Raw genomic sequence first — 24,762 nt, forward strand, 5'->3', positions numbered from 1 at the left:
ACGTTTACAATGCCACTGCGTCAAAACCTTGTGCCTGCCCGATGCAGGCGTAAACAGTGACGCAGCATGGTTGAAATTGGCATTCCTGACCATTGCTGGAGTTGTGTCGTGCTTACGACACGACCCCAGAAATGTGTTGCCTTTCCGACAAAAGATGTCTCGCATCTGTCTGTCCTTGCGTCACTGTGTGCCGCATTGTAAATGCGGTGTATCTATGGTGGCGCAAGACTATTTTTCCATCACGCAAAGGAACTGGGGCATCTCTGCAAATATGCAGCGATGCACCAGTTCTTGTAAATCTGCCCTTGAAAAGGTGTTATTTAGATTTATAAATACCGAAAAGATTAAATCAAATCACAAAAAGCCATATTCATGCTTGCTTGCATACCTGATATCTAAAATTCGAATCTTTGCTCGATATGAGTGGGGTCACTTTCTCGTATTTAAGTATCATGAAAATGCATTCATTTGTAACGACCAGTTTCCTCAAACAAAGGACCTTTTACTTGCAACATATTAAAACGTGCGGAAACTACAATGCAGGAGGCACATGCATTCTGGAGCACAGTTTAAAGGAGTTTTAGTTTTTAAAGGATTGTCTGGCAAAATACGTGTTTCAGGGTAAGCACATATTTTCCCCATAGTGCCATAATACATTCCAAAGGTTTCATCGGATGAAATAAATGTGCATTCATGTAGTGTTCAAATGTAATTTTATAACTTAAACATGTTATTGTTTGCCGTTTCATGCCCCACACATTCCATTTTATGCCCTAAGATGCACATATATTTCCGCCTGCGATTGCCGCCCTGTGCGGCGGCCGCCATGAAGAGCGGGGAGGAAGCGGGAGTGCTGGCGAGAGTTTTCTCAATTGCTGCCTGAGACAGCAGGTAAGAACAGGGTGGGGGAGGAGGGGCGCCACCCCCAAAACTCGTGCCGCCAGGGCGAACTGCCTCCCCCCCACCCACAGCTGTGCCACTGCAACAATGTGCCATCTTACACTAGACAGGGGCTATCATATGCTGACATTGTGCCTCTGTTTCAATCATTACACCTAATGTGACATCACACATTTTTAAAGGGACATGCTGCGCTATCAAAAACCAGTGTCACATGCCTCAAATGCCTCAATGTATGGCCTAGAAGTGCTTTCATATATCCAACCAGTGCCTTCATAGCCCCCAAAAGAGCAGGATACAAGATGGGAAAGGAGTAGCTAGCTAGTTGCAAGAGGCACCAGTATTATTATTATTATTATTATTAAGCATTTGTAGAGCGCATAGCTACCCTCGGGCATCCCATCGTTGGCGATCAATCAGACAACCATTAGGAATTATGGGGCTATTTGTTGGAAGAGCCGGGTTTTTAAAAGTTTACGAAATGGCAGGATAAAGGCTTCAGAGCGGATATGTAAAGGCAAAGTATTCCAGAGCTTTGCCACATTATAAGCAAAGGATCTTCCTTCACTTCTTGTGCTCCTGTAATTTTGGGGACAACTACTAAATTGAGGTTAAGAGAAAAAAGATCCTTTGGTGGCTGTTAGATTTGGGGGTCTCTAGTTGGCACAGGTAGGTCCTTGTGACAAATAGGGACCCTTTCCTCTAGTCAGGGTAAGGGGGTACACTCCTAAAATACCCCCTTCTCATCCCCTTGGTAGCTTGGCACGAGCAGACAGGCTTATCTCAGAGGCAGTGTGTAAAGCATTTGTGAACACATACAGCAACACAGTGACAACACTACAAATGGACACCACACAAGGTTTATATCAAAAATAAGTATTATTTATATAGACTTAACACAAGACCACAAACGACAAAAATCCACAATACTATACTTAAAAATGGTAGTTTCCTAACTGACTCATGTTCCCTGAGTCAGTTAGGATTATAAGAATGTAATAATGTAACTGCCCATTCTGGTCTATGGAGAACAGGTAGCCTTGCAATAGTGAAAAACGAAAATGGCTGTAATTCACTATTAGGACATGCCACACACACCAGGGCATGTACTTCCTTATACTTACAATGCACCCTGCCCTTGGGCCTACCATAGGGGTTTCTGATATGAAGAAAAGGGAAGGTTTAGGGACTGGCAAGTGGGTGCACTTGCCCAGTCAGCATGACAGTACCAGACTGCACACAGGTTTTGCAATGGCAGACCTTAGACACACTTTTACCGGCTGCTTCTGTGGGTAGCACAACCAGTGCTGCAAGCCCACCAGCAGTATTTGGTTTACAAGCCCTGGGCACTTCTGGTGCACTGTACTAGGGTCTGACAGGTAAACCAAACCAGCCAATCACGGAACCACTGATCAATACATTAATTTACAGTAGGGAGCACTTGCACTGTGGGACTGTATAGCAGTGGCACAGTGCCCAAAGCATCTAACTCCAGCAAAAACACCGGAGGCAACAGAAAAAATGGAAGGGAGACCCACGCCAATGGTGCCAGGTCTAACTGGGGCCGATATGGGGTAATGAGGGATTTGTTGATTTTCGGGCCCGTTCCCCATACAGTCTTATGGGCAATACACAGGGCCTTACATTTTATTCTTTCCAGTAAAGGTAGCCAGTGAAGGTCTTTTAAAACTGGCTTGGCTGATTGGGTTTTAGGGATACCAAGAAGCATCCTGGCAGCACAGTTCTGAGCAACTTGGAGTTTCCTTAATGTTGCCTTAGGAGCTCCCAAATAAAGGGAGTTGCCATAATCCAGGCGTGATAAAAATAAGGCTTGGATCAGGATTCGGTTGGCAGCCATTGGAAGCAGCGGGAGGACTTTCCGAAGGGATCTAAGTATACCAAAACAAACTCCTGTCACCTTCACTGCTTGGTGGTCAAACTTGAGAGCATTGTCTAACCAGACACCCATGCTCTTTATCCTGGTTTTGGGGGTTGGGGGAGGACCAAGGCACCTTGGCCAAATCTGTCCAAGGTCCATGTTAGAGTGGTTACCTAGAAGCATAAGTTCGGTTTTACCTCCGTTGAGTCGAAGACAGGAGTGCTCCATCCAGGAGGCAACTTTCTCTAGGCAAATCTCAAAGTTCGAGGGGAAGTTACGTGCCCCATTAAGAGTTATGACCAGCTGTGTGTTATCCGCATAGGTCACATTCTTAATGCTGTGAGGTATGACAATGTCAGCCAATGGCCGCATGAACACATAAAAAAGTGTGGGGCTAAGTGAAGAGCCCTGCGGGACTCCACAATTGAGTTCCAATTTCTCAGAGGAGACGTCCCCTGGAAAAACTTGAAAAGTTCTCTTATTGAGGTAAGATTGTATCCAAGAGATCGCCTTCCCTTGAAGCCCCAGCCTCCTACATTTTTCCACTAAGATGGAAGAGTAGAATGCAGATGTTGTGATGCCCAAACAGGAGCGCACGGCAGGTAACACTCATGACGAGCTGAGCTCGTCATCAGCCTCGAAGGAGTTAAGTACAGCTTCTTCGTATTATGCCCATTACGTATAACGTATTCCGTATTGCTTTTACAGTTTCCTCATTGATAATACAAGTGCTTGCACCCACTAGGTATCTGCTCACAGGACCACAATCAGGTTTTCAAATTTCGGGCACTGAGTTCCTTCTCTTATGTAGGGATAACTTAAGCTGTTGCTAGATAATGACTACACTTTTGCGTGTGGGGTATCTCTACTAGATAAGATTCTAATATTAAGAAACCTCAAGGATTATGGGTACTGTGAAAAGCCTAGTGTAGTATAGTGAGTGACTTAGTGAACAGCGTAAACGTTAAACTATGATGTTAGTTGTGTGTTTTCGAGGGTCCATCATTATTAGGGAAGGATTTGAAATTGGTGTTTTCCTTGCTATCGGACCAAGGGAGGAAGTTGGCTTGTATAATTTCACAGAGACATATCATTTGTGATCAAGATACTTGCATATTTTCTTACTTTGGCCTCATTTAGTGTACAGTAGAATAAGGCAGATGGACAATCAATCTGGTACTGCCCAGTCAGAGGAGGGTATGCCCTCAACTACCTGGTGGAGGTCGACCCACCCTATATGGAGATTTCTTCCTCCTCAGTGAAGTCCTCCCGGTCTGCAGTGCAGCCACCATGTCAGTCTCATTTAGTCTCCCCTCAATGCCAAGCAGAGGCGCAACTAGAGTGACATGGGGGGGGGCTAAGAAATAATTTCGGGGGGGGGGCTGAAACTTCAAGCAATAGGCTGAGTGGAGCGGCAGGGGCTCTTGGAAGGGGTAAAACAACAACAAAGCCTCATGCACATGGTCTTTTAAAGACCTGTGAAGTGCTCGGGTGCTGCTGTGTGCATGCCTGGGAGCTGTCTGAGCCCGGGCTGCCAACTCACGACAGGGGGGGGATTGAAGCTTTTTGATTCCAATGGTTGTTGAGCGCCAGATGCCAAGCAAGCTCCATGATCTTTGGTCCCGGTTTCCCATTTCTCCAGTGCTGGATTAAACCCTACAGAGACCCCTAGGCAGTCGAAATTTCGGGCCCCCCTCGCAGATTATCTCCTAATACATTTTTAATTTTGGAGATGCCCCTCTCTACTGTACATTACATGTACGTAGTTTGCACCGGATTTTTTTTTTACAAACTGCCAGCTGCCAGAAGATGAGCTTTTAAGAGGCAAACAATTATGTGAATCTGATGCAGTGTCTCTGGTTTATGTACTTTAGGTTGTCAATGAGCCCATTATATTAATAAAGTATTTTCACCTTTAGAGTCTTTAATGTAAAGCTTTTGTTTCTTTGAGTTGATAAATGTTTTTTTAATCTTTTGGAAACAATTTAAGAAAGCTTGATTGTAATTTTCTTTCAACATGAAATCAAAATGATTTTGATCTGTTGTCACGGGCCCCTAAAGGAGTGGGACCCAGAGGCCGGTGCCTATTATGCCTATTTGGTAGTCCGGAACTGCATTTCTGATTAGTTTATGGAAACAGATTGATTCCAGAAACATATGCTCACAACGGGAGTTTGTCAGTATTAAAACCAATATGAGTGACACTGGCATGTAAAGAGTCTTCTCCCTGCACGTGGGTCCATTAAGTGATGTGCCTGCCTGGTTCTGTCATGCCATGAATAGTAGTCACAGAAAAAGAAATTCAGAGATGGTTGCCTGCTCTAAAAAGGGCAACTTGACCATTATTATGACCTGGCTGCCCTGTGGCACAAGGGCAGCCACGGTAGAGGTTCTCATCCAAGACAAAAAAAAACCCTTTCTCCCATTCTGGCACCTTTAAAGTGATAAACTGTAAAAAGAAAATGTAACCTGAAACGAAGCTCATGACAAGGGCCATACTGAAAATCTTGTGTGAATACAAATAGGTCTATGCTTGTGAACAAATGACTTAATATTGTATCCGCTGCTGTACTGCGAGATGGTGCAGTGTCCATTGATCGAACGTACAAAGATATCACACCGATCTCACTGCCATACGTTGGATCAATTGTAACCTCTAAAGAGAACCAATGGGAAGTCCCAATTAGATGGCATTGGCATTTCCAGTCTAGACAGAATTGCTGCTCCCACCATTGGACCCTGACAATGTTCAGGAATAAAGTAGTCTCGTCTGCTGGAAGCAAGCAGAAGCCACCAATCCCAAACGATCACCAAGGTTTTCACCCTTTCAAAATGGGGCAGGAGGAGTCACCATCTCCCTTGGTCAAAAAACACAACTCCTCAAACTGCCACTCCCTAAGACCAACACATCTGTCCTAATGGAATGTAGCCTCAGCAAATTACTGCTCATCCAGTCCTGGAGGGATATTTATTGAACATAATGATTTTCTTACCAAATATGTGGCCAGCAACGAACTCATCCATCTGTCAATTACAGGTATTTTGCACTTTAAACTTTTGTGCTTTTGTAGAGTAGGGTTCTTCACAGCACATCCACTTGGTACTTTTTTATAGTTAGCACACTAACACCAGGTTGTTGTCACCTGAGAAACTCAACTAAACATCATACCTGTTTGAGCATCTCTTCTTTCTCAATCACTATTTGTTTAAATATGTAACTATATTTATTTTTCCTATAAATTATATAAAGTATTTCTAATAGAATTCCCTGGTATAATGATGCTCTTTCCCACGTCTCTGCCTGACTGAGATTTTTGAAGTAGAGCTGACTCTTGATAGGAAATAACACTAAAAACTATTCTATTTGAATAGGGCAGTGTCCAGGTAAGAGCAGAGTGTGGGTGATTTTCGGTGTCACTAAACGGGCATTTGATTGTAATATTTTAAAAGTGTAACAGGAATCATTCACAATGTTATGCATTATTAGGTTTGTGGAGAAATCCAATGAACTGTTTTGCCAACTGTAGAAATACCACCAGATCCTAATCCACGCTCATAAACCTGACCCTCTAACCCAACATTATATTTCACGCCTTCATGCAACCATTACATGGTTTAATACTAATCCCATTGATGTGCTCAGAATATTCTATGTAAAATCGAATAATAAATTATTTCAGAAAAAGAATGCAGAGATAAATTAATAAAACGTAGTGAGTTACCTGCAATCTTTTCATATTTTCTTGAAAATAGGCTTTATTTTCACAATTAAAGTGTGCATTGAGAGCGAGAAAATCCATATGTTCCTGCAAACAAAGAAATATAATGTCATCCTTGTAAAGCTTGAAGTGATAAAACATGTCATAGCTCTTAAGTTTCTTTAGTCCTTTTAGATGAGCCCGCCACCACGGCCTGCCCACTAACCGTCCACACCACGGCGGGTCTTGAGTTTTTGACTCAGATACCTCACTTGCATACAAAATATTCAGGTGAAACAATGAGGAAAGTGTAGAAGGACATGTGGGATTTGGTGCAGTAACTTAGCTCCCAAAAAATAAATCAGGATCATGTCTGCCGCCTCACCCCCACTCCTCTAGAATTAACAATGCCCTCTGCACCAGTCACTGGGGTGGAGAAGAAGCACTACTGGGCTGCTTTATCAACCGTACATGATGAGGACCTTGGAGATGGCTGTAGAGGGGATAAAAGTGATGGCTGGGGGCAGACCAACACATCAAAATCAATGTTGAAGATCATTTTTATTATATTTTTGCCAGAGTTTTAAACTGAGTATCTATTATATTTATATGTATATATCTTGTACGCTTTTATGATTGTTCCTTTTAAATAATAGAATAAAGCTTTGAAACTGAACTGAGTATCTATTAACGTGAATACCAAGCCATTCCCTTGGAAAATGTACACCCGTCTACCTGGTTACAAGCTGCTTCTACCATGCCTTGCTTGTTTGCCCTTGAGCTGCCAATGGTTTATCTGGCCACATGTAATTTAACACAATTTAAAATAGGATCAAACAGTTGTTACCGTGATGAGCGTCTGCAGTTGTGTTTCTGAAGATTCACTGTCAAAGATATCTTCCATTCTCAATGCAACAGACAATTTTCCACCTGAAAAAGTGAACCACAACCAGCAGTTTAGTTGCTATCTATTAGAAATGTGATTATTACGCAATGCATTGTCAATATGTTCCCAAGAACTTATTTAAGAATGTTTATCAACTGGTTTCCATATAAACTCTTCCATTTTTGTCGCAATACGTTCACTTTTATAATTTCTACAATTTTCTTTTTGACTCTTTAAATCACAAATGCACTTCAACTGATTAACAAAATTCCACGCTCTTCATTTTATATAAAAACACCATTGAATATTTAATTGGGCATTAGCCTGGTAGGTGTAACGGATACAACTAGAAGGGTGTATTTTGAATTTGGTGGAATGTAGGAGCAGCTGTTAATCAGTGGTGGTTCCCTTCCGTCTAACTGCATTTTTCCTGCCTCATTTAGAATCACAATTTATTTATTTATTTTATTTATAAAGTTTTCTATAGCTCGAACTTGATCCTGAAGGATATCAGAGCTCTTCACAAGAGAATGGAAGGAAGGACATGAATCCAATATCAACATCAAATAAGAATACACAACAGGAATAATCACATAATTCCCAGACAATCGAATCAAGGAGAGTAATACAATAAACAGGAATATAGTGGGCTTGGAGCGGGGGGGCACACAATGCAGTAAAGGAAAGCATCACCAAATGATGGTACAATGGTTGTAGGATCAATAAATTCGAGCAGGAGAAACCTAGACTCAATTAAGGTAAGAAGTGGTTCATTAGGAATCTTTTGGCTTCCAATTTGAAAGCGGTCATTGAAGAGATTCTGCATGCATTCAGTGGAAGAGAGTTCCACATCATTGGGGCAGCTCCGGAGAAAGCTCAGTGACAAGTTCTCTTTTTGCTAAGGATGAGTGGTTCAGGAGGAAAGTGTCTGCACTTCTGGAGGCTCTCCCACCACAGGACAATTCAAGCTTTTGCGCTAGGTACCTGGGAGTTTTGAGATGCAGGGCTTTGTGCACCAGAACAGCAATTTTTAACTGAATTTGAGCTTCGTAGGGCAACCTTTTGAGACATTTTAGGACTGGAGCTATGTGCTCATTTCATTTGGTACCTGTGACCAGTCTGGCCGCAGCGTTCAGTGATGCCCTTAGTGGAGCCAGGGTGTATTTGGAAGACCACAGAGCAAAGCACTGCCGTAGACTCACCTCAGCAAGACCAGTGCGTGAACCACCTGCTTGAAATCCTTTTGGAGAAGGAATGGTTTGATATTTCTAAGTGCCCTCATCAAGTGATTAGCTCCCTTACACACATTGCTGATATGGTTTTTCATATTCAGGTGCTTGTCCAGTGTGATACCGAGAGATTTGGGTGAGTCTGTGTTGAGAGGGGTGCAGTTGAAAGCTGTGAGGTCAATCAACCAAAGGTCTAGCTTGGGGATGTGATTTGGAGGAGAGATGAGCACGAATTCAGTTTTGGAGGTGTTGAGTAGGAGATGGTTCTTGGCTCACCAATTTTGAGTAGACGTTGGGGTAGTGTTGTTATCCGGGAATGAGATTTTCAAACAAAGTTGTGTATCGTCCACATACATATGGAAGAGAATGTTCATGGAATTTAGTGAATTAGCTAGTGGTTCGAGGAAAAGGTTGAAGAGGATAGGAGATAGGACGCTCCCTTGGGGGACACCCATGAGTACAAGATAGGGCTGGGAGAGGGAGTGGTTTGTCTTGACTCTTTGTGATCTGTGTTGGAGGAAGGACGAGAACCATTGTAACACCCGACCCAAAAAACCCATCCTGTTCTTAGGAATAGATAGGAGGATGTCATGACTAACCGTGTTGAATGCGGAGGAAAGGTCAAGGAGGATTAGAAGGCAGGAATGATTTTGGTCAAGCATTTTCAAAATATCATCCATAACGTACGTGGGAGCCGATTCGGTACTGTGCCCCTTCCAAAAGCTGGATTGATGCTGGTCAAGGAGTTGGAAATTCTCTATGTGGGCACAAAGTTGGGATTAAACGCATTTTTCTAATAGTTTAGCTAGGGTGGGGATGTTGGAGATAGGGCGGAAATTATTGAGGTCGGTTGTATCTGCGTTAGTTCTTTTTAGTATAGGTGACACCTGAGCTGCTTTTGTGCAGTCTGGGATTGTGCCTTGTGATAGAGAAGCATTTACGATCCTTGTCCAGGTAGGGATGAGTACATTTGAAGATGGCCTGGGGCAACGGGTCACTGTAGTGGTTAGATGGGTTGATGTTCTGAAGAATCTTGTTGATGTCTTTTTCATTGAATGGGATAAAGGTGCCCCATGACACGTTCTTCTTAGTGTTCTGGCTGATAGGTTTGTGCTTTTCTAAGAGGTCAAGGGGTGGTGCGGACCCAGAATATAGCAATAGAGCCTTCTTAGAGGTGAGCTCAATGGTGATGAGTCTTGATTTATCAGTGAAGACAGCAGCAAGTTTATCGCAAGAGGGTGGACTGCCTCTGGCGTCAGTGGTTTCGACCTACCACTGAATGCTGTTTGACCAATTCGAAAAGTTTCTTGGGGTGGTTTGCAGCTTGATCAAGTTGGTGTCTGAAGTAGTCTGCCTTAGTGCTCTTAATTTGTTTGTTGTATAAGCTCCTAACATCTCTAAAGAGTTTTAATAGTTCCAGGGAGGGTTTGGATATCCAGGAACATTTCCAACGGTGGAGCCTCAGCAGGAATGAGTGTTAAAAATAACCTGCTGCCATTCCATCCGCCAAAAGTCTCCCAGCCACTCACCATTGAAAAGCTAGATGTTTACAAGATGTTTGTATGGTAGGGATTTGTAAGGGGAACAATTAGTCTCTTTTTACTGTAGCCATATCAGCTCTCAATATTTAAGTCACCGGTGTGATGCATTTTTTGAAAGATCCTCACATATTTGATGTGCACTCCCTTTCAGCCACTTCATAGTGGGCCTTTGCGGCTCCTCACCATCAAAACGGTGTTCCTTGTCGCTATCCCCTTGGCGTGGCAAGTAAGTGAGTTTCAGGCTCTCTGTGTTAACCTTCCATACACCACCTTCTTTCCAGAATAACTGGTTCTAAGTATGCAAGCATCCTTCTTATCAAATGTTTTGACGTCATTACATGTTGGTCAAATTCTCACCTGGCTGGCATTCTATGCTCCGCATCATCCCTCTAAGGAGGAGGAGAGACTCGATCACTTGGACCCAAAAAGAGTGTTTAGCTTTTACGTCGATTGTATCAAAGAACAACAGGAGGACAATCAGCTCTCTGTGGGGTTCAGTTGGGTGGAAAAAGGCATGGAAATGCAGAAGAGGACCATCTTCCGTTGGATCGTACTCTTTATCAAAAGCCTGGCCAAAAAGCAGACACCAGAGGGTCTGCAATCCCATTCTACCAGGGCCAAAACTGCTAGCACCACATGGGCACATGGAGTTCCTGTAATGGGCCTCTACTGGGTGGCTATGTGAGCGTCTGTCCTTATGTTCATGAAGCACTACTGTCGGAACAGCCAGGTTTGCTGAGAAGGGCATTTTGCCTACTCGGTCCTACACGACTTCTTGGTTTGAGCCAATTCACAGACCCACCTCTTAATCGCTTTGCAAAGGTTAACTAACTAGTCACATTTCAAATAATTATTGGTGTATATTGAGGTGTTGAAATAGTATTAATGAGCTAAAACCTCAGGCAATATTAATGTATATTAACATGACGACATAGCAAAATAATCTGGCAATAGAATGTACCACATATTTACTTTTTTTGGCCTGGCACTAGCTAAGACTTTTTCAGTTTACAAAATTCATTGGGGCAGATTTACAAGCCCCTTGCGACACTTTTATGCTGCCGTCAAAACCTTACGCCTGCTTGTAGCAGGTGTAAGGAGTAACACAGCATTGCAAGTATAGGATGCCCCTGAGCAGTGCTGGAGTTGCGTTGCTCTTGTGACACGACTCCAGCACTGCGTCACCTATACGCTGACAGATGCATCACGCATCTGTCTCTCCTTGCACCACGGTGCTCCGCATTGTAAATGCAGCGCATCCATGGTGGCACAAGGAGTTTCTAACATCACGCAAAATAATTGGTGCATCCCTACTGATCTGCAGGGATGCGCCAGTTATCGTAAACCTGCCCCAATATATGTATTACACAGTGTCAGTCTGTAAATGCATTTTATATATATGCTGGGCCACTTGAATTATGCGGCAGAGAAGCAACAAATTATGCGTCAGCACTGACTACATTTTGCACCAAGAAAAGCCAAATTATGTGGCATAATGTAACACATTTTTTGATAGTATTACTTCAATATTTTTACACATGGTAAAATTGTCTGAGCAAAGATTTCAACTCATTGTTACCAGTTAAACAAACAAATACAGAAAAAAGCAACTGAAAGATGATCAGTTAACCTTTGTGACTGGCCTTCCACTGTGTGCAAACACATCAGCACATTTTTTGTAACTTTTGATCCATTTGAGCCTGAAACTATTTTTTTTGTTAAAATCTGCAGATTATGGAGCACATGATTATGTGTCAAGAGCTGCAAATCCATAATTATTTGAAAATAGCCACGGCCGCCGAATTGTATAACTCCAGTGTTCTTGTGTCTATGCCAGTATCAATCTTTTGGACCTTACCTTGTTCATCAAAATCCAAAATCAGTACTTTTCGGGAAACAGAGCGTTGCTAATTCATATAGTTTTTTGTCTTTCCAAACACTCATTATCAAACCAAGAGTTGGCCATGAACATTGCTCCTCTGCCTTTAGGCTTGGTTCGAGCTATAGAAATACCACATACATACATACAAAAGTTATTCACTATTTATCATTGTTTAAAAAACACAGATTCCGAGGAAGAGGTAAATAGAGTTGCAAATATGATCACCATTAAAATTTCAATATAGAGTGCCCTAAATACATCACTTCCGTATTTATATTTTACATACCGCTAAAAATATATTCCATTGTATGATTTGATCTTACAGATGTAAGTCTGAGTTGATAATTGTTTATTCTAAACAATTCTATAGGTCTTATGAATATCTGAGATACATTTCCTTTGTCCATGCTCCCCTTTATAGTGAGATAAAGAGGTGGGCAGTGTCTGGTGATGGATTAAAGAGGCATGATGTGAATTCATGACTACCCATCCATGGTATTCAGCACCCCGATCTTCCATAGCGCCAGTAATGAGCAAAACTGAGACCCGGCGCTTATTCTCTTACAAATTAGGCACTGGCATTACTCAATTATTTGGTGAGGATTCCACACTATAATTTATCAGCAAACGCTTGATTCTTACACCCGTCTACGTGGACCAGGGTCAGCCGACTCGATAATTCTCTCCTTGGTGCCTACTCTAACCTGGGATCACACTCGGCAACTCTGGGCATTAGCTTGACTCATCTCTAGAACAGCCCCCCACATTCGCCGGGGATGCCTGGTTTCACCTTGGAGATACCCAGTAGGGACCATCTCACAGGGATAGCCAGGACGGGTTCCCCAGCGGTCTACAGCGCCAGGACGCCTCAGGGCAGCAGTGCGCTTTACAAGACACATACATTTACATTTCTTTTTGAAATATATAGTCATTTTTATTTACACAGATCTTGGACCAAGGTAGGTAACGTTTTATTTGGTCAGTGAAAACCTTAAACAGACTACATACTAAATAACAAGATGAAAACTGAAAGTGGTGTGTGCCAGTAGTTAAACATCTATGACACAGTTAAAGTTAGAAAGTGTATAAGATGCATAGTGGCACAAAAGCCAAGTGTCGGTTCTGCATCCTAAAGGGTCAAAAGTGACAGTGTGTCATTTCAAACGAAACATTTCAATTTCCGTAAAACATCTAGGATCAATACATAAAATATTCTGAACGCATAGTCAATTCTGAGGAGTTGATAGCTGGACAGTAGCTGAATACATTGGGCCTCATTTACAAAGCCATCACTTTTTTGCATTGTGCCCGCTCATATTTACAAGGCCAAATTCGGAGCCCGATTCACAGAACTAACTTAAGACAAAATCCTAAACTTATTACCATTTTGGTATTCACAGAAGGGAGGCACTTACTCATTTTGGTATTCACAGAAGGCACTAACAGCCTGATTCATCATTCTCCCGTTTCGCGAGGCCCTAATAGCGATTCATAGCGAATCGCTAATAAGGACTCGCAAAACGGGATTCATGTAGAAATTGCATGAAGATATGCGATTCCTACATATTCCTTATTTGCGATTAGCAAATTGCTAATCGCAAATAAGGAATAACTCGCCATTCCTTCCTATGGGCCAAAAGGCCCATAGGAATGAATGGGGAGTATTCCTTATTTGCGATTAGCAATTTGCTAATCGCAAATAAGATAGCGATTTGAAGGGTGCCAGGGGTGTCCAAAGGACACCCTGTAGCACCCCTCAAATGAAATTTTACACAGGTGTTGCACACACACATGTCCAAAGGACATATGTGTGTGTAACATGCAACTCAGAAAAATGCATTTAAATGCATTTTTCTGAGTTTTCGCAATTTACCACGAGGTCTGACCTCGCGGTAAATTGCGGCTAGAAATTGCGAATTCGCAAAATTAAATTGAATGATGAATTGCATTTAAGGAATCTCAAATAGAGATTCCTTAAATGTAATTCCTCGCAAAATTGCGAGATCGCAATTAGCGATTTTTACATTTGGGATGCTGAATCCCAAATGCAAAAATCGCTCTCGCAAAGGGCCAGATTCTCAGAATCTGGCCCTTTGCGAGCGCTATTTTCTTTGATGAATCGGGCGGTTACTCATTTCGTGATTCACAGAATTTAGGAGTCCTAACTTTAGGACTCCTAAAGGTCTACTGTGAATACCGAAAGTCTTAAAGTTAGGATTCTTCTCAGTTTAGGAGTAGTAAAGTTAGAACTCCTTTAGGACTAGAGTCTAGAGAATGAAGAGTGTTATACCGATCTCCATGTGTGGCGTAATTCATTTACATGCTAACGGGCGTGGGAGGACACTGCAGTTTTCATTCCTGCTTTCTGCCTATGTCACTGTTTTCCTAGCTTTCTCTTCCTCATTTCCTCTCCCTTTAATGATTTTCTCTCTTTTGTTCCGGGTCGAAGTCTGATAATAATAAATAAACCCCAGGCTGTCCACAAAAATAGGTGCTGGTGGCGACTTCCCACCACCCCCAGCACAAACAGCGCACTGCCAGAACTACACAGGAAAGAAAGACAGGTTACTTGCGGGTATTGAGCCGAGGTCCAGAGCAGGTGGGATGATGTTAATGCATTTTTCCTATCTTATCTGTGCATATAATTCTGCGTTATTATCTACGGTCCGAGCAATAACATGGCACAATCTTCCCACCCCAGCAATGCAAAGTTTAAAGTACACTGCTTTCAAAACGGGATCTGTGGTTTGTACACAAACCGCAGACTGAGTGCAGTGATAAAAACATTTGCCCTTGAATGGCTTATGACATTTAAACTAATACGACGTTCAGAAAAAGACGTTCAGAAAAAACTAAAAAGAATAAATATATAGCCTTTCTGGTCTATCTACTGCGAATTTCAATAATCTCACCCACCCATCTCCCATACTGTGCCCTCTTTCGTTGTAAGTATACATTTTGCTTCAGCCTACGGGACCCAGAGCACAGGAGCAAGAAAGGCACACGCGAAGCACAAAGAGCCACAATGGACAATAATGTCACATACATCACTTGAAAGGTGAGTGAGGCCAAGAGCGGTACAGCGTGTGACATGCAAAGGGGAACTGGATTGGCACGCACACACGCAAAGATATTCATGTGCGATCACGGTGAACGGGAATGACAACACTTGAAACGTCAAAGAGAATAAAACTGGCAGGCAGGATGCGTCCAAGCTCAAAGGACAAACAAACACAAGAAAGAAGAAACAGGTCAAGAATGACACACACACGGATATATTTAAAACATAAAATATCAATCAATCAATCAATCACAGACATTTATAGAGCGCACTACTTACCCGGAGGGTCTCAAGGCGCTTGAGAATAAAAGGAATGACACACACGGTGTGCGAGAGAGGTCACGGAAGAAGAATGGCGTACATAACAGAAGAGTAAAGATATCCAACACTACACTTTAAAGGTGGCTTGTTTACATCCGTTGCCACTTTTTGTGATGCTCCTCTGCGCAAAATAAAAATTCATATCTATGAGGCCATGCAAAGCGACCGTGCAGGGCCACATAGATGTGAAGTAAGGCAAAGCGCTGCGTTGCCTTACGCTGTGCTCAGGAGGCATTCCATGGGCGTTGGAGTGGATTTCACCGCGCAACACCCATGGATTTTGACGATGCCCCAGATTTACAAGATCATGTAAACCTGGAAATCCTTACACCTTCAAAGGTGAGGTATAACGAGGAGGAATATCTATATTTCTGCTCGTTTTTTTCTCCTCTTTCTATAGGTGCAGCACACATATAAAGAGGAAACGCCTCTTCGGATTATTTCTGTGCTTCCTGCACAAAAACAATCTTGCCGACAACACAGTGTGCCTGTGTTGGTGCTAGGCTGCCTAAACGACATCAGTGCAGGGGGAAAGGACAGGAATGCACAGTATTGCATAAATACAGTGCATTCATGCCCTATCACTTTGGTGTAGGAATGCTGCGCTGCCATATGCCAAATCCACATAAATAATGGTCTAAAGGTTTGGAGAACAACGCAGGTTCAAATTGACTGAATTCACACTCAGTGCAGCAGCCATAAATGCTCTTCTGTTTTTCATGGTAAGTAGAGAGCAGGAAAGTGCCAAATTTACAGAGATATGACACTCTCCTCCCCTCTCCCTAGCGCCAGTGCAGAATTTAGCTGTTGAGCGCCCCATGCACACACCTTTGCGCCACAGTGCAATGGTGTGTGCATGAGTCTAGCATTGTTTTGTACTGGAAGATTCCCTTCCATTACAAAGCACTATGCCGAAATAACTTTGAAATCCTTTCCTACTTTGCATGTGTCCTGCACAGTGCAGCACACTTGCAAAGTCAGAAAAGAAAGAAGAAATAAAAACATTTCTCCATTTAACGCCTTCTTCTAGTGGCATTAATTTCTGATGCAAAACCCTGGCTTAAATGTTTGGTAGATAGGGTTTTGCATCAAAAAGCATGGGTGGTTGCATTGGAAAGCCCATGTGCCACCTATGTAACAACTCGTTGATGCTAAGTAACACAAAGCAGCGCTTTGCATTGCTTTTCATGACTTTTAGACAACTTTCCAGCACAAAAGAAGTTTTGTGATGGAAAGTAAATAGCAATTAAAAAAATTGTGCGGGTTTGCATTACTTTTATGATAAAAACACAGCGCAAAATGTTTGTAAATCTGGCCCAAAGGTCAGAAAGGGAGTCGCAATTGACAAAGTAGCAGATTTACACATTTGGGACTACCAAGTATTTAAAAACACTGACACGCAGTGCAAGGGAAAAACAACTTGAAAACGTGGCAGAGCCTTGCCACCCGTCAATTTAGGGTACGTTTTCAAATGTCTGCTTGACCACTTGGAGCGTTGCATGGGACAAATGAATGATATTTGAAGATGTGGTCTAATTCTCAGTTTCGAAACTTTAAAACCAGCATACATGGGGTTGCATCCCAAATTAGTCATATGACTAAATTGCATGGTTTTGTGCAAATCACTTTAACTCCCATTGTGTATGTCCCCATTGCTCATACAATTGGGAGTACTTGAAGGTTATTCAGATAATAGTGTGGTATACAAAAAATATATATATATATATAAATGTTCTTATCCATGGGCAGTTGATAGCCATTTCTAGTAGGCTGAGGAACTTTTTTCATGGGTAGCTGGTGTGCTACTTATTCATGTACATATATCTTGCTGTCAGATAAGGATTGCAGGACCCCTTCAGTTTTCTCCTTTCCCAACATATTCAACTCCTTAGTAGCCAGCTACCATTACATTTTTAATTTGCTATTCAATACTAACGAACCTAGTCACAAAGGCAAATTTACAAATGAGTAAATCTACACAGGTAAGTTTACTTTTACGCTCTTTAGAAATGTTACTGCTTTGGGTTAGTCAACATTTCCTAGTGCAGCGGTGGTCTGTGCAGGTATGCGCGGTGGGGTGGGGAGGGGATAGGCTGGTGCGGGGCAGGAGTGGTGAGTCGACAGATGACGGATTATGGATAGATAAATAAATAAATCCTATTCCATCGTCTGTTAACATCCCCCGCCCTGCCCCGATCCACCGCAATGAGTTGCACGGAGAGCTGCTGTCCTAGTGTAAAGTTACTCAAAATTGTAGAGTTATATGTCCCCTACCCTAAAACAGGGATGAGGCCAAAAGTACAAATGTAAAGTTATTACTGCCAAGAAGGAGCAGGAGTTAGACTATATACTCACTTAACAAACTAAAGGTTATAGGGTTGTTATAGCTAGCAAATAGAATTTAAAAAACCTTAGAAATTCACTAAAAAAGCCAAAGGTAACAGGGACGTTATAGTTCCGCTCAGATTTCACTTGTACAAAACCAGTGAAATTCAGCAGTTATGGTTACCTGAGCTAACTACAACCTACGCCCCCGTAATGCACTGCTTATGATCTCACATATTACATAGTCATACATAGTCAATGACGTTACTGATGACGTTTGTTTTTTTAAGTGAATTTCTATGGTTTTTCAAATTCTATTTCTAACTATAATGACCCTGTAACCTTTGTTTTTTAAAATAAATATAAATATATATATATTGAAGAAAACTGCAACACATAGCCGATCCTAATCCCACAATACCAGTGCCAGCAGCGGTGGCCACAACTGCTTAAGTTCAATATAAACAGTCTTTCCAGGTGATCCCAATGGAAAAGAAACAACTGCACACCAGAGGACAGCACAAAATAGTTATTGTGCCCACGAACAGCGCGTTTCGGTGAAGCGCGTTGTTCGTGGGCACTGACCATGTCATGAAGGATGTAATATGTGATGTCATCAGCAGTGCATTGTGGGGGCGCGAGTTATAGTTAGCTCAACTAATGAATTTCTCTGGTTTTGTACAAGGGAAATGTCCAACTAACTATAACGTCCCAGAATCTTGTGGTTTGTTCAGTAAATTTCTAAGGTTTTTAAATGCTAATTTCTAACTATAACATCCCTGAATCCTATGGTTTTTTCAGTGAATTTCAAAGGTTTTTTTAAATGCTAATTTCTAACTATAACGTTCCTGAAACCTATGGTTTTTTCAGTGAATTTTAAAGGTTTTTAAATGCTAATTTCTAACTATAATGTCCCTCAATCCTACGGTTCTTTCAGTGAATTTCAAAGGTTTTTTAAATGCTAATTTCTAACTCTGCCTACAGAGGTAGGATATGTGCAGAAAGAGGAAGAAAAACGCAGAAAGAAACATGAGTTATGCAAAAAGAGCCAACAGAGGTGCAGAAAGATGCCTTGTTGCAAAGTCATCCTGTGCATCCAACTTTTTGCTGACTGTTGGTAACTGACTGAATAACCAGGCCCGGAGCCAGTGCTATGCTGAAAGACAATTAGAATGCAGTGAAAACACCTACTTACACAAGGGTACACTATGGTTTGGGGTACCCCTGTGATTGGCATGACTTCCCCTGTAAGGCCCTGGAACATAATATGGCAGGGGGATTAAAAATACCTCTAAGTCAGAAGTGCAGAAGGAGGCAAGAGAAGTGCAGAAAGAAGCAACAGAGGTGTTGAAACAGGCAAGAGCGGTGCAGAAAGAAGCAAGTGAAGTACAGAAAGAGGCAAGAGGGGTGCACAAAGAGGCAACAGAGGTGCAGGAAGAGGCAGGAGGGGTGCACAAAGAAGGAAGAGAAGTACATAAAGAGGCAAGAGAATTGCTGAAAGAAGCAACAGAGGTGTAGAAAGAAGCAAGAGAAGTACAGAAAGAGGCAAGTGGGGTGCAGAAAGAAGCAAAGGCAGTGCAGAAAGAACCAACAGAAATGCAAAAAGAGGCAAACGGGGTACAGAAAAAGGTAGGAGAGGTGCACAAAGAGGTAAGAGAAGTACAGAAAGAGGCAGGATCAGTGCAGAAAGAGGGAAGAGAATTGCAGAAAGAACCAACAGAGGTACAGAAAGAGGCAAGAGAGGTGCAGAAAGAGGTAGGAAAGGTACAGAAAGGGGGAACAGGGGTGCAGAAAGAAGCAAGAGCAGTGCAGAATGAACCACCAGAGGTGCAAAAAGAGGCAAGATGAGTGCAGAAAGAGGTAGGAGAGGTGCACAAAGGGGCAAGAGGGGTACAGAAAGAGGCAGGAGGGGTGCAGAAAGAAGGAGAAGTACAGAAAGAGGCAAGAGAATTGCTGAAAGAAGCAGCAGAGGTGTAGAAAGAAGCAAGAAAAGTGCAGAAAGAAGCAAGAAGAGTGCAGAAAGAACCAACAGAAATGCAAAAAGAGGCAAGAGGGGTGCAGAAAAGGGTAGGAGGGGTGCACAAAGAGGCAAGAGAGGCACAGAAAGAAGCAGGAGGGGTACAGAAAGAAGGAAGAGAAGTGCTGAAAGAAGCAACAGAGGTGCTGAAAGAGACCCAAAGGGTGTAGAAAAAAGAGCAAGAGAAATGTAAAAAGAACCAACAAAGGTACAGAAAGAGGAAAGAGAGGAATAGAAAGAGGCAAAAGAGGTGCAGAAACAGGCAGGAAAGGTGCAGAAAGAGGGAACAGGGGTGCAGAAAGAGGCGATAGGTTCAGAAAGAAAAACGAGGGGTGCAAAAAGAGACAAGAGGAGTGCAGAAAGAGATAGAAGAGGTGCACAAAGAGGCAAGAGAGGTACAGAAAGAGGCAGGAGAGGTGCAAAAAGAAGGAGCAGAAGTGAGAAAAGAAATGACAGAATTGCTGAAAGAATCAACAGAGGTGTAGAAAGAAGCAACAGAAATTCAGAGAGAGGCATGTGAGGTGCAGAAAGAAGCAAAAGCAGTGCAGAAAGAACCAACAGAGGGGCAAAAAGAGGCAAAAGGGGTGCAGAAAGAGGCAAGAGAAGTGCACAAAGAGGCAAGAGAGGTACAGAAAGAGGCAGGAGGGGTGCAGAAAGAAGGAAGAGAAGTGCAGAAAGAAGCAATAAAGGTGCTGAAAGAGGCACAAAGGGTGTAGAACGAGCAAGAGAATTGCAGAATGAACCAACAGAGGTATAGAAAAAGGCAAGAGAGGTGCAGAAAGAAGCAGGAAAGGTGCAGAAAGAGGGAACAGGGGTGCAGAAAGAGGCAAGAGAGGTACAGAAAGAGAAAAGAGGGTTGCGGAAAGAGGCAAGAGGGGTGCAGAAAGAAGCAAATGTGGTGTAGAAAGATGCAACAGATGTGCAGAAAGTCACACAAGAGGTGCAGAAACAAGCAAGAGAAGTGCAGAAAGAGGCAAGAGAATTGCTGAAAGAAGCAACATAGTTTAAAAGAAGCAAGGGAAGTGTAGAAAGAGGCAAGAGAGTGGCAGGAAAAAGCAAGATCAGTGCAGAAAGAACCAACAGAGGTGCAAAAAGAGGCAAGTCGGCTGCAGGAAGAGGCACTCGAGGTGCAAAACGAATCAAGAGAGGTATATAAAGAGGTAAGAGAAGAGCAGAAAGAGGCAACAGAGGTGCAGAAGGAAGAGAGTGAGGTACAGAAAGAGGCAAGTGAGGTGCAGAAAGAGGCAAGAGAGGTACAGAAAGAGGCAAGGGAATTGCAGAAACTGGCAAGAGAAATGCACAAAGAAGCAAGATAGGAGTGGAAAGATGCAAGAGAGATGTAGAAAGAAGCAAGAGAAGTGCAGAAAGAGGCAAGTGAGGTGCAGAAAGAGGCAAGAGAGGTGCAGAAAAAAGCAACAGAGGTATAGAAAGAGGCTAGTGAGGTGCAGAAAGGGGCAAGAGAAGTGCAGAAATAGGCAAGTGAAGTGCAGAAAGAAGACAGTGATGCGCAGAAAGATTAAGAAAGGTGCAGAAAGAAGTAGGAGAAATGTCAAAAGAGGCAAGAGAGGCACAGAAAGAAGAGAGGTTTGTCCATCATTGGTACCAGTTTAACACCCTCATTTTGCAATAAGTATCAGGTGACCATTCCAGCTTTGCAAAGGGCCTTCCACCACGCTCTGATACATGACGCTGCATTTTTGGGCAAAGAAGAGAGTATGCAGTTGCTAAGGGCGTATATACATATATATATACTTTTTTCCTGTCATTTGGTGCAGTGGGGGTGAGGGGCCTAGTAGTGTAGATGTAGTGTAAGTGAAGGAAAAAGTTGGTTAAAACAGGTCAGTTAGTCTAGAACTGACTTTATTCTGGAAAGTAAACTGCCTGATTAAAAATATATATGGAGCGGCGGATAGCTAGGAGCTGTATGTCTAGATGCCTACGCCTTACTCTCAATAGGTCGACATGTCTCTTGACTTTGTTGTTATATGGATCGTTGGCAATTCATCAGCACCAGAGAAAAGAATACTATCTACACACAGCGGGAAGGGAAACCTACCTCCTACGTCGTAGTACAGTGGGTAATGTCCCACAGTCGTAGGGGAACCTAGATTGAGACAAAGCAACAGAGATTATGTACATTTTATAAATCATCATCGTATATCTCATTGCCTTATAAAGATGCACACAGAGGTGTTCAAAGTAGTGTGCATTCCATGGTGAAAATGTATGCAATTACTGTGCCTAGGTCCTGCATACAGTGATAAAAACCAGGCACAGTTATCTTTGTCGTTAAAAACAAGGGTAAAAAGCAGTTGTCGATCATTGTGTAGTTTTGTGCTCACCTAAGGGCCTAAGTAATTTTTCTGCATCTGTGTCCGGCGTGATAAAAGGACACTAACAGTTAGTGTCCTGTGGGAGATATAAAAGTAAAAGTAAACCGGTTAGTCAAATAGCCACTATCAGAAAGTCTTCTGCTTTCCAGGGTACAGTGGCGTGTAACAGTCATAAGTGAGGAGTTGGGACACAACTGGTTAAGCACACGCTCCCCTCACATATCCCTCACTAGTCCAAACTGTTGTGGAGCAAGGACTAAGTTAGCTGCCGAGGGCCATGGCATAACAATGAGCATGTTGGGTCCCCCCGGTCAGCCTGGAAACAATCCTGTGCGCGGGAGCTAGGAAAAATGCTGTTACGTTCTAGAGGGCGCGTGAACCCTGCTGGACGTCCGGGGCCGAAAGGCTCCTTCAAAGGCTATCGCGCTGCACTGAGCACTACGAGCAGGGGAACAGGTCAAAGTTTCCCTTACCAGCACTCCAGTGAATTCACGCCGAGTGACCTACCCTCGCCGCCGGAACCGGGTGGGGTCCTGCGGCCTTTTACGGCCGTAGTTATACACACCGGTATTGGTGTGGCTAGGGGGCGTGGCTCTCTGAAGCATCAGCAATTGAGAAAGGACTACCCGCGCAAGACTGGTGGCCATCTTAGCCTAGTGGGTGATGACATAGACAGTCTGCATCAGAATGGCGGCCATTGGTGATAGGCTAAGTGGTAATCAGCAGTCCTATCGGGGTATACTAGAGTGGCCCTTGAGATATGGGTGCCCATCCCATTATTATGCATGTAATCTCGCATTTAAAGTTGAAATACAATGGATGGTCTCCTTCTAATATTGGTATGGTTAAGTCTATACTTGATAGTTCAACTGCCGAACAAAGGGGCAACTCATGACATCAAGTCCAGGCAACCAATGGCTGCAGTAGATGGAGCTTCAGGTATTAGCTAGTGTTGCCCAGGGGATATCATCATTGAGTCCCTTACTGTCAGTGGACAATCTATGGACCCATCTCTGTTCAATCCTGAACAGAGCCATTTGTGTAATGTGTGGTTGTGCCTCTAGTATCAACCCCTCTAGGGACTCAGGGGAGTGATTGGAGTCTCTAAAGTGTGTGTACATCTTAGTGGTGACCCTCTGGCAGCGGATGTTGCTCCTGTGTTCTGTAATACGTATTTTGACAGTGCGTAGTGTCCTGCCTATGTACTGTAGGCCGCAAGGACAAGTGATCATGTAAATGCAATGTGTGGTATTGCAGTTAGTATGCTTGGTTAATTTCCACCTAAAGGTTTCTGATAGGGTTACCTCTTTGACAGTAGATGTGAAGTGGCACACAGTACAGGTGCCACAAGGATAGTGGCCAGTGATTGTTGGTAAATCCTAAAGTTGCCTTTGTTCACTTGAGTGGGTTTGTTTGGGTCTGGTGTGAATCAAGATGCCTTTAAGATTTCTAGTGCGTTTATAGGCAAACCTTGGTGTGGGAATCTGTAGTTTGACGGTACCCAGAATACTCCAATGTTTTTTAACAATGTTTTTTATCCTATTGGACTCAGGAGTGTATGATGTCGCACAAGTAAGGGTATCTGCAGAGGGTTTAATGTTAACCTCTAGAAGAGCTTCTCGTGGATTGTTCCTAGCTCTTTTCATGGATGTATTGATCTGACGTTCTGAATAAACCAGCTCCTTTAAGTTAGAGGCCAAGGTACATGCTTCTGATTTGATTTGTGGAGAAGTGTGGCTCAATGGTTAGAGCGGCAGACCCTGATGCAGAGGTCTAGCCCGGGACCAGGGTTCAATTCCCCGCCTCGACGGGTCTTGGTCTCAAAAATTCCACGGACCTGATAATTCTCGCCTCAGTGCATATTCCAATCATGGAGTCCCACTCTGCAACTCTGGGCAATAGCTTGCTTAATCTCCACAACAGCCCCCACAACGCTAAGGATGCCTGGCCTCCACCTTGGAGATGCCCAGGAGTGGACGCCTCACAGGGAAAGCCAGGATGGGTTCCACAGCGGTATTCGTACAAGCGCCTTGAGACCCTTGCGGGTGAGTAGTGCGCTATACAAGTATCAATTTACATTTACATTTGTAACCTGTCACCGAGCTACAATTCCAGCTAATGCGGAGGAACTGGCCCATGGGTAGGTTGTCCCTGAGTGCTTTAGGGTGGTAACTGCTATAAAGCAATAAGCTATTCGGGTGTGTAGGTTTTCTGTACAGGGTGGTGTTAAATAAGCCTCCGCTTAGTCTGATATTTAAATACAGAAAAGGTATGTCGGTATCTGAGACAGTATGGGTAAATCTGAGATATTCATTTTGGTTGTTGATCCACAGCACAAATTCTTCACAGGCAGATCAATCACCTTTCCAAAAAAGTAGGATGTCGTCAATAAAACGTTTCAGTAGTAACAGGTTATTTATGCATGGATTGTTGGAGTTCCTAATGACCTCTTTCTCAAAAGCCGCCATATAGAGGCAGGCTACATTGGGGGCGAAGGTACTCCCCAATGAAGTACCTTGGGATTGATAATACAATTGATTCTTAAATTCAAAAAAAAATTCTGTCAGTGCCAGGGTTGCACACTCCATAATGAAGGTAACAGGGGTAGAATACGTCTATGCGATCTTGCCCAGTGCAGTTTCTATGACTGCTAGTGTTGCCTGTTGGAGGATATTTGTGTACAGAGCCTC

The 24,762-nt window shown here is 43.0% G+C and overlaps 1 protein-coding gene across 1 annotated transcript in view; it reads right to left on the reverse strand.

Annotated features, from left to right (window-relative positions):
- The window catches only part of LCT (lactase), a 228,942-nt gene that overhangs the window by 180,818 nt on the left and 23,362 nt on the right, over nucleotides 1-24,762 (reverse strand). Inside the window, exons 2-3 of the mRNA XM_086957445.1 lie at nucleotides 7,325-7,407; nucleotides 6,502-6,585 (exon numbers count right to left, since the gene is read on the reverse strand). Of these exons, the coding sequence (XP_086813571.1) occupies nucleotides 6,502-6,585; nucleotides 7,325-7,407 (167 nt within the window). The remainder of the gene's footprint in view (nucleotides 1-6,501; nucleotides 6,586-7,324; nucleotides 7,408-24,762) is intronic.

The sequence above is a fragment of the Lissotriton vulgaris genome, chromosome 2_1, assembly GCF_964263255.1.
Source record: "Lissotriton vulgaris chromosome 2_1, aLisVul1.2, whole genome shotgun sequence".
NCBI lineage: Eukaryota > Metazoa > Chordata > Amphibia > Caudata > Salamandridae > Lissotriton > Lissotriton vulgaris.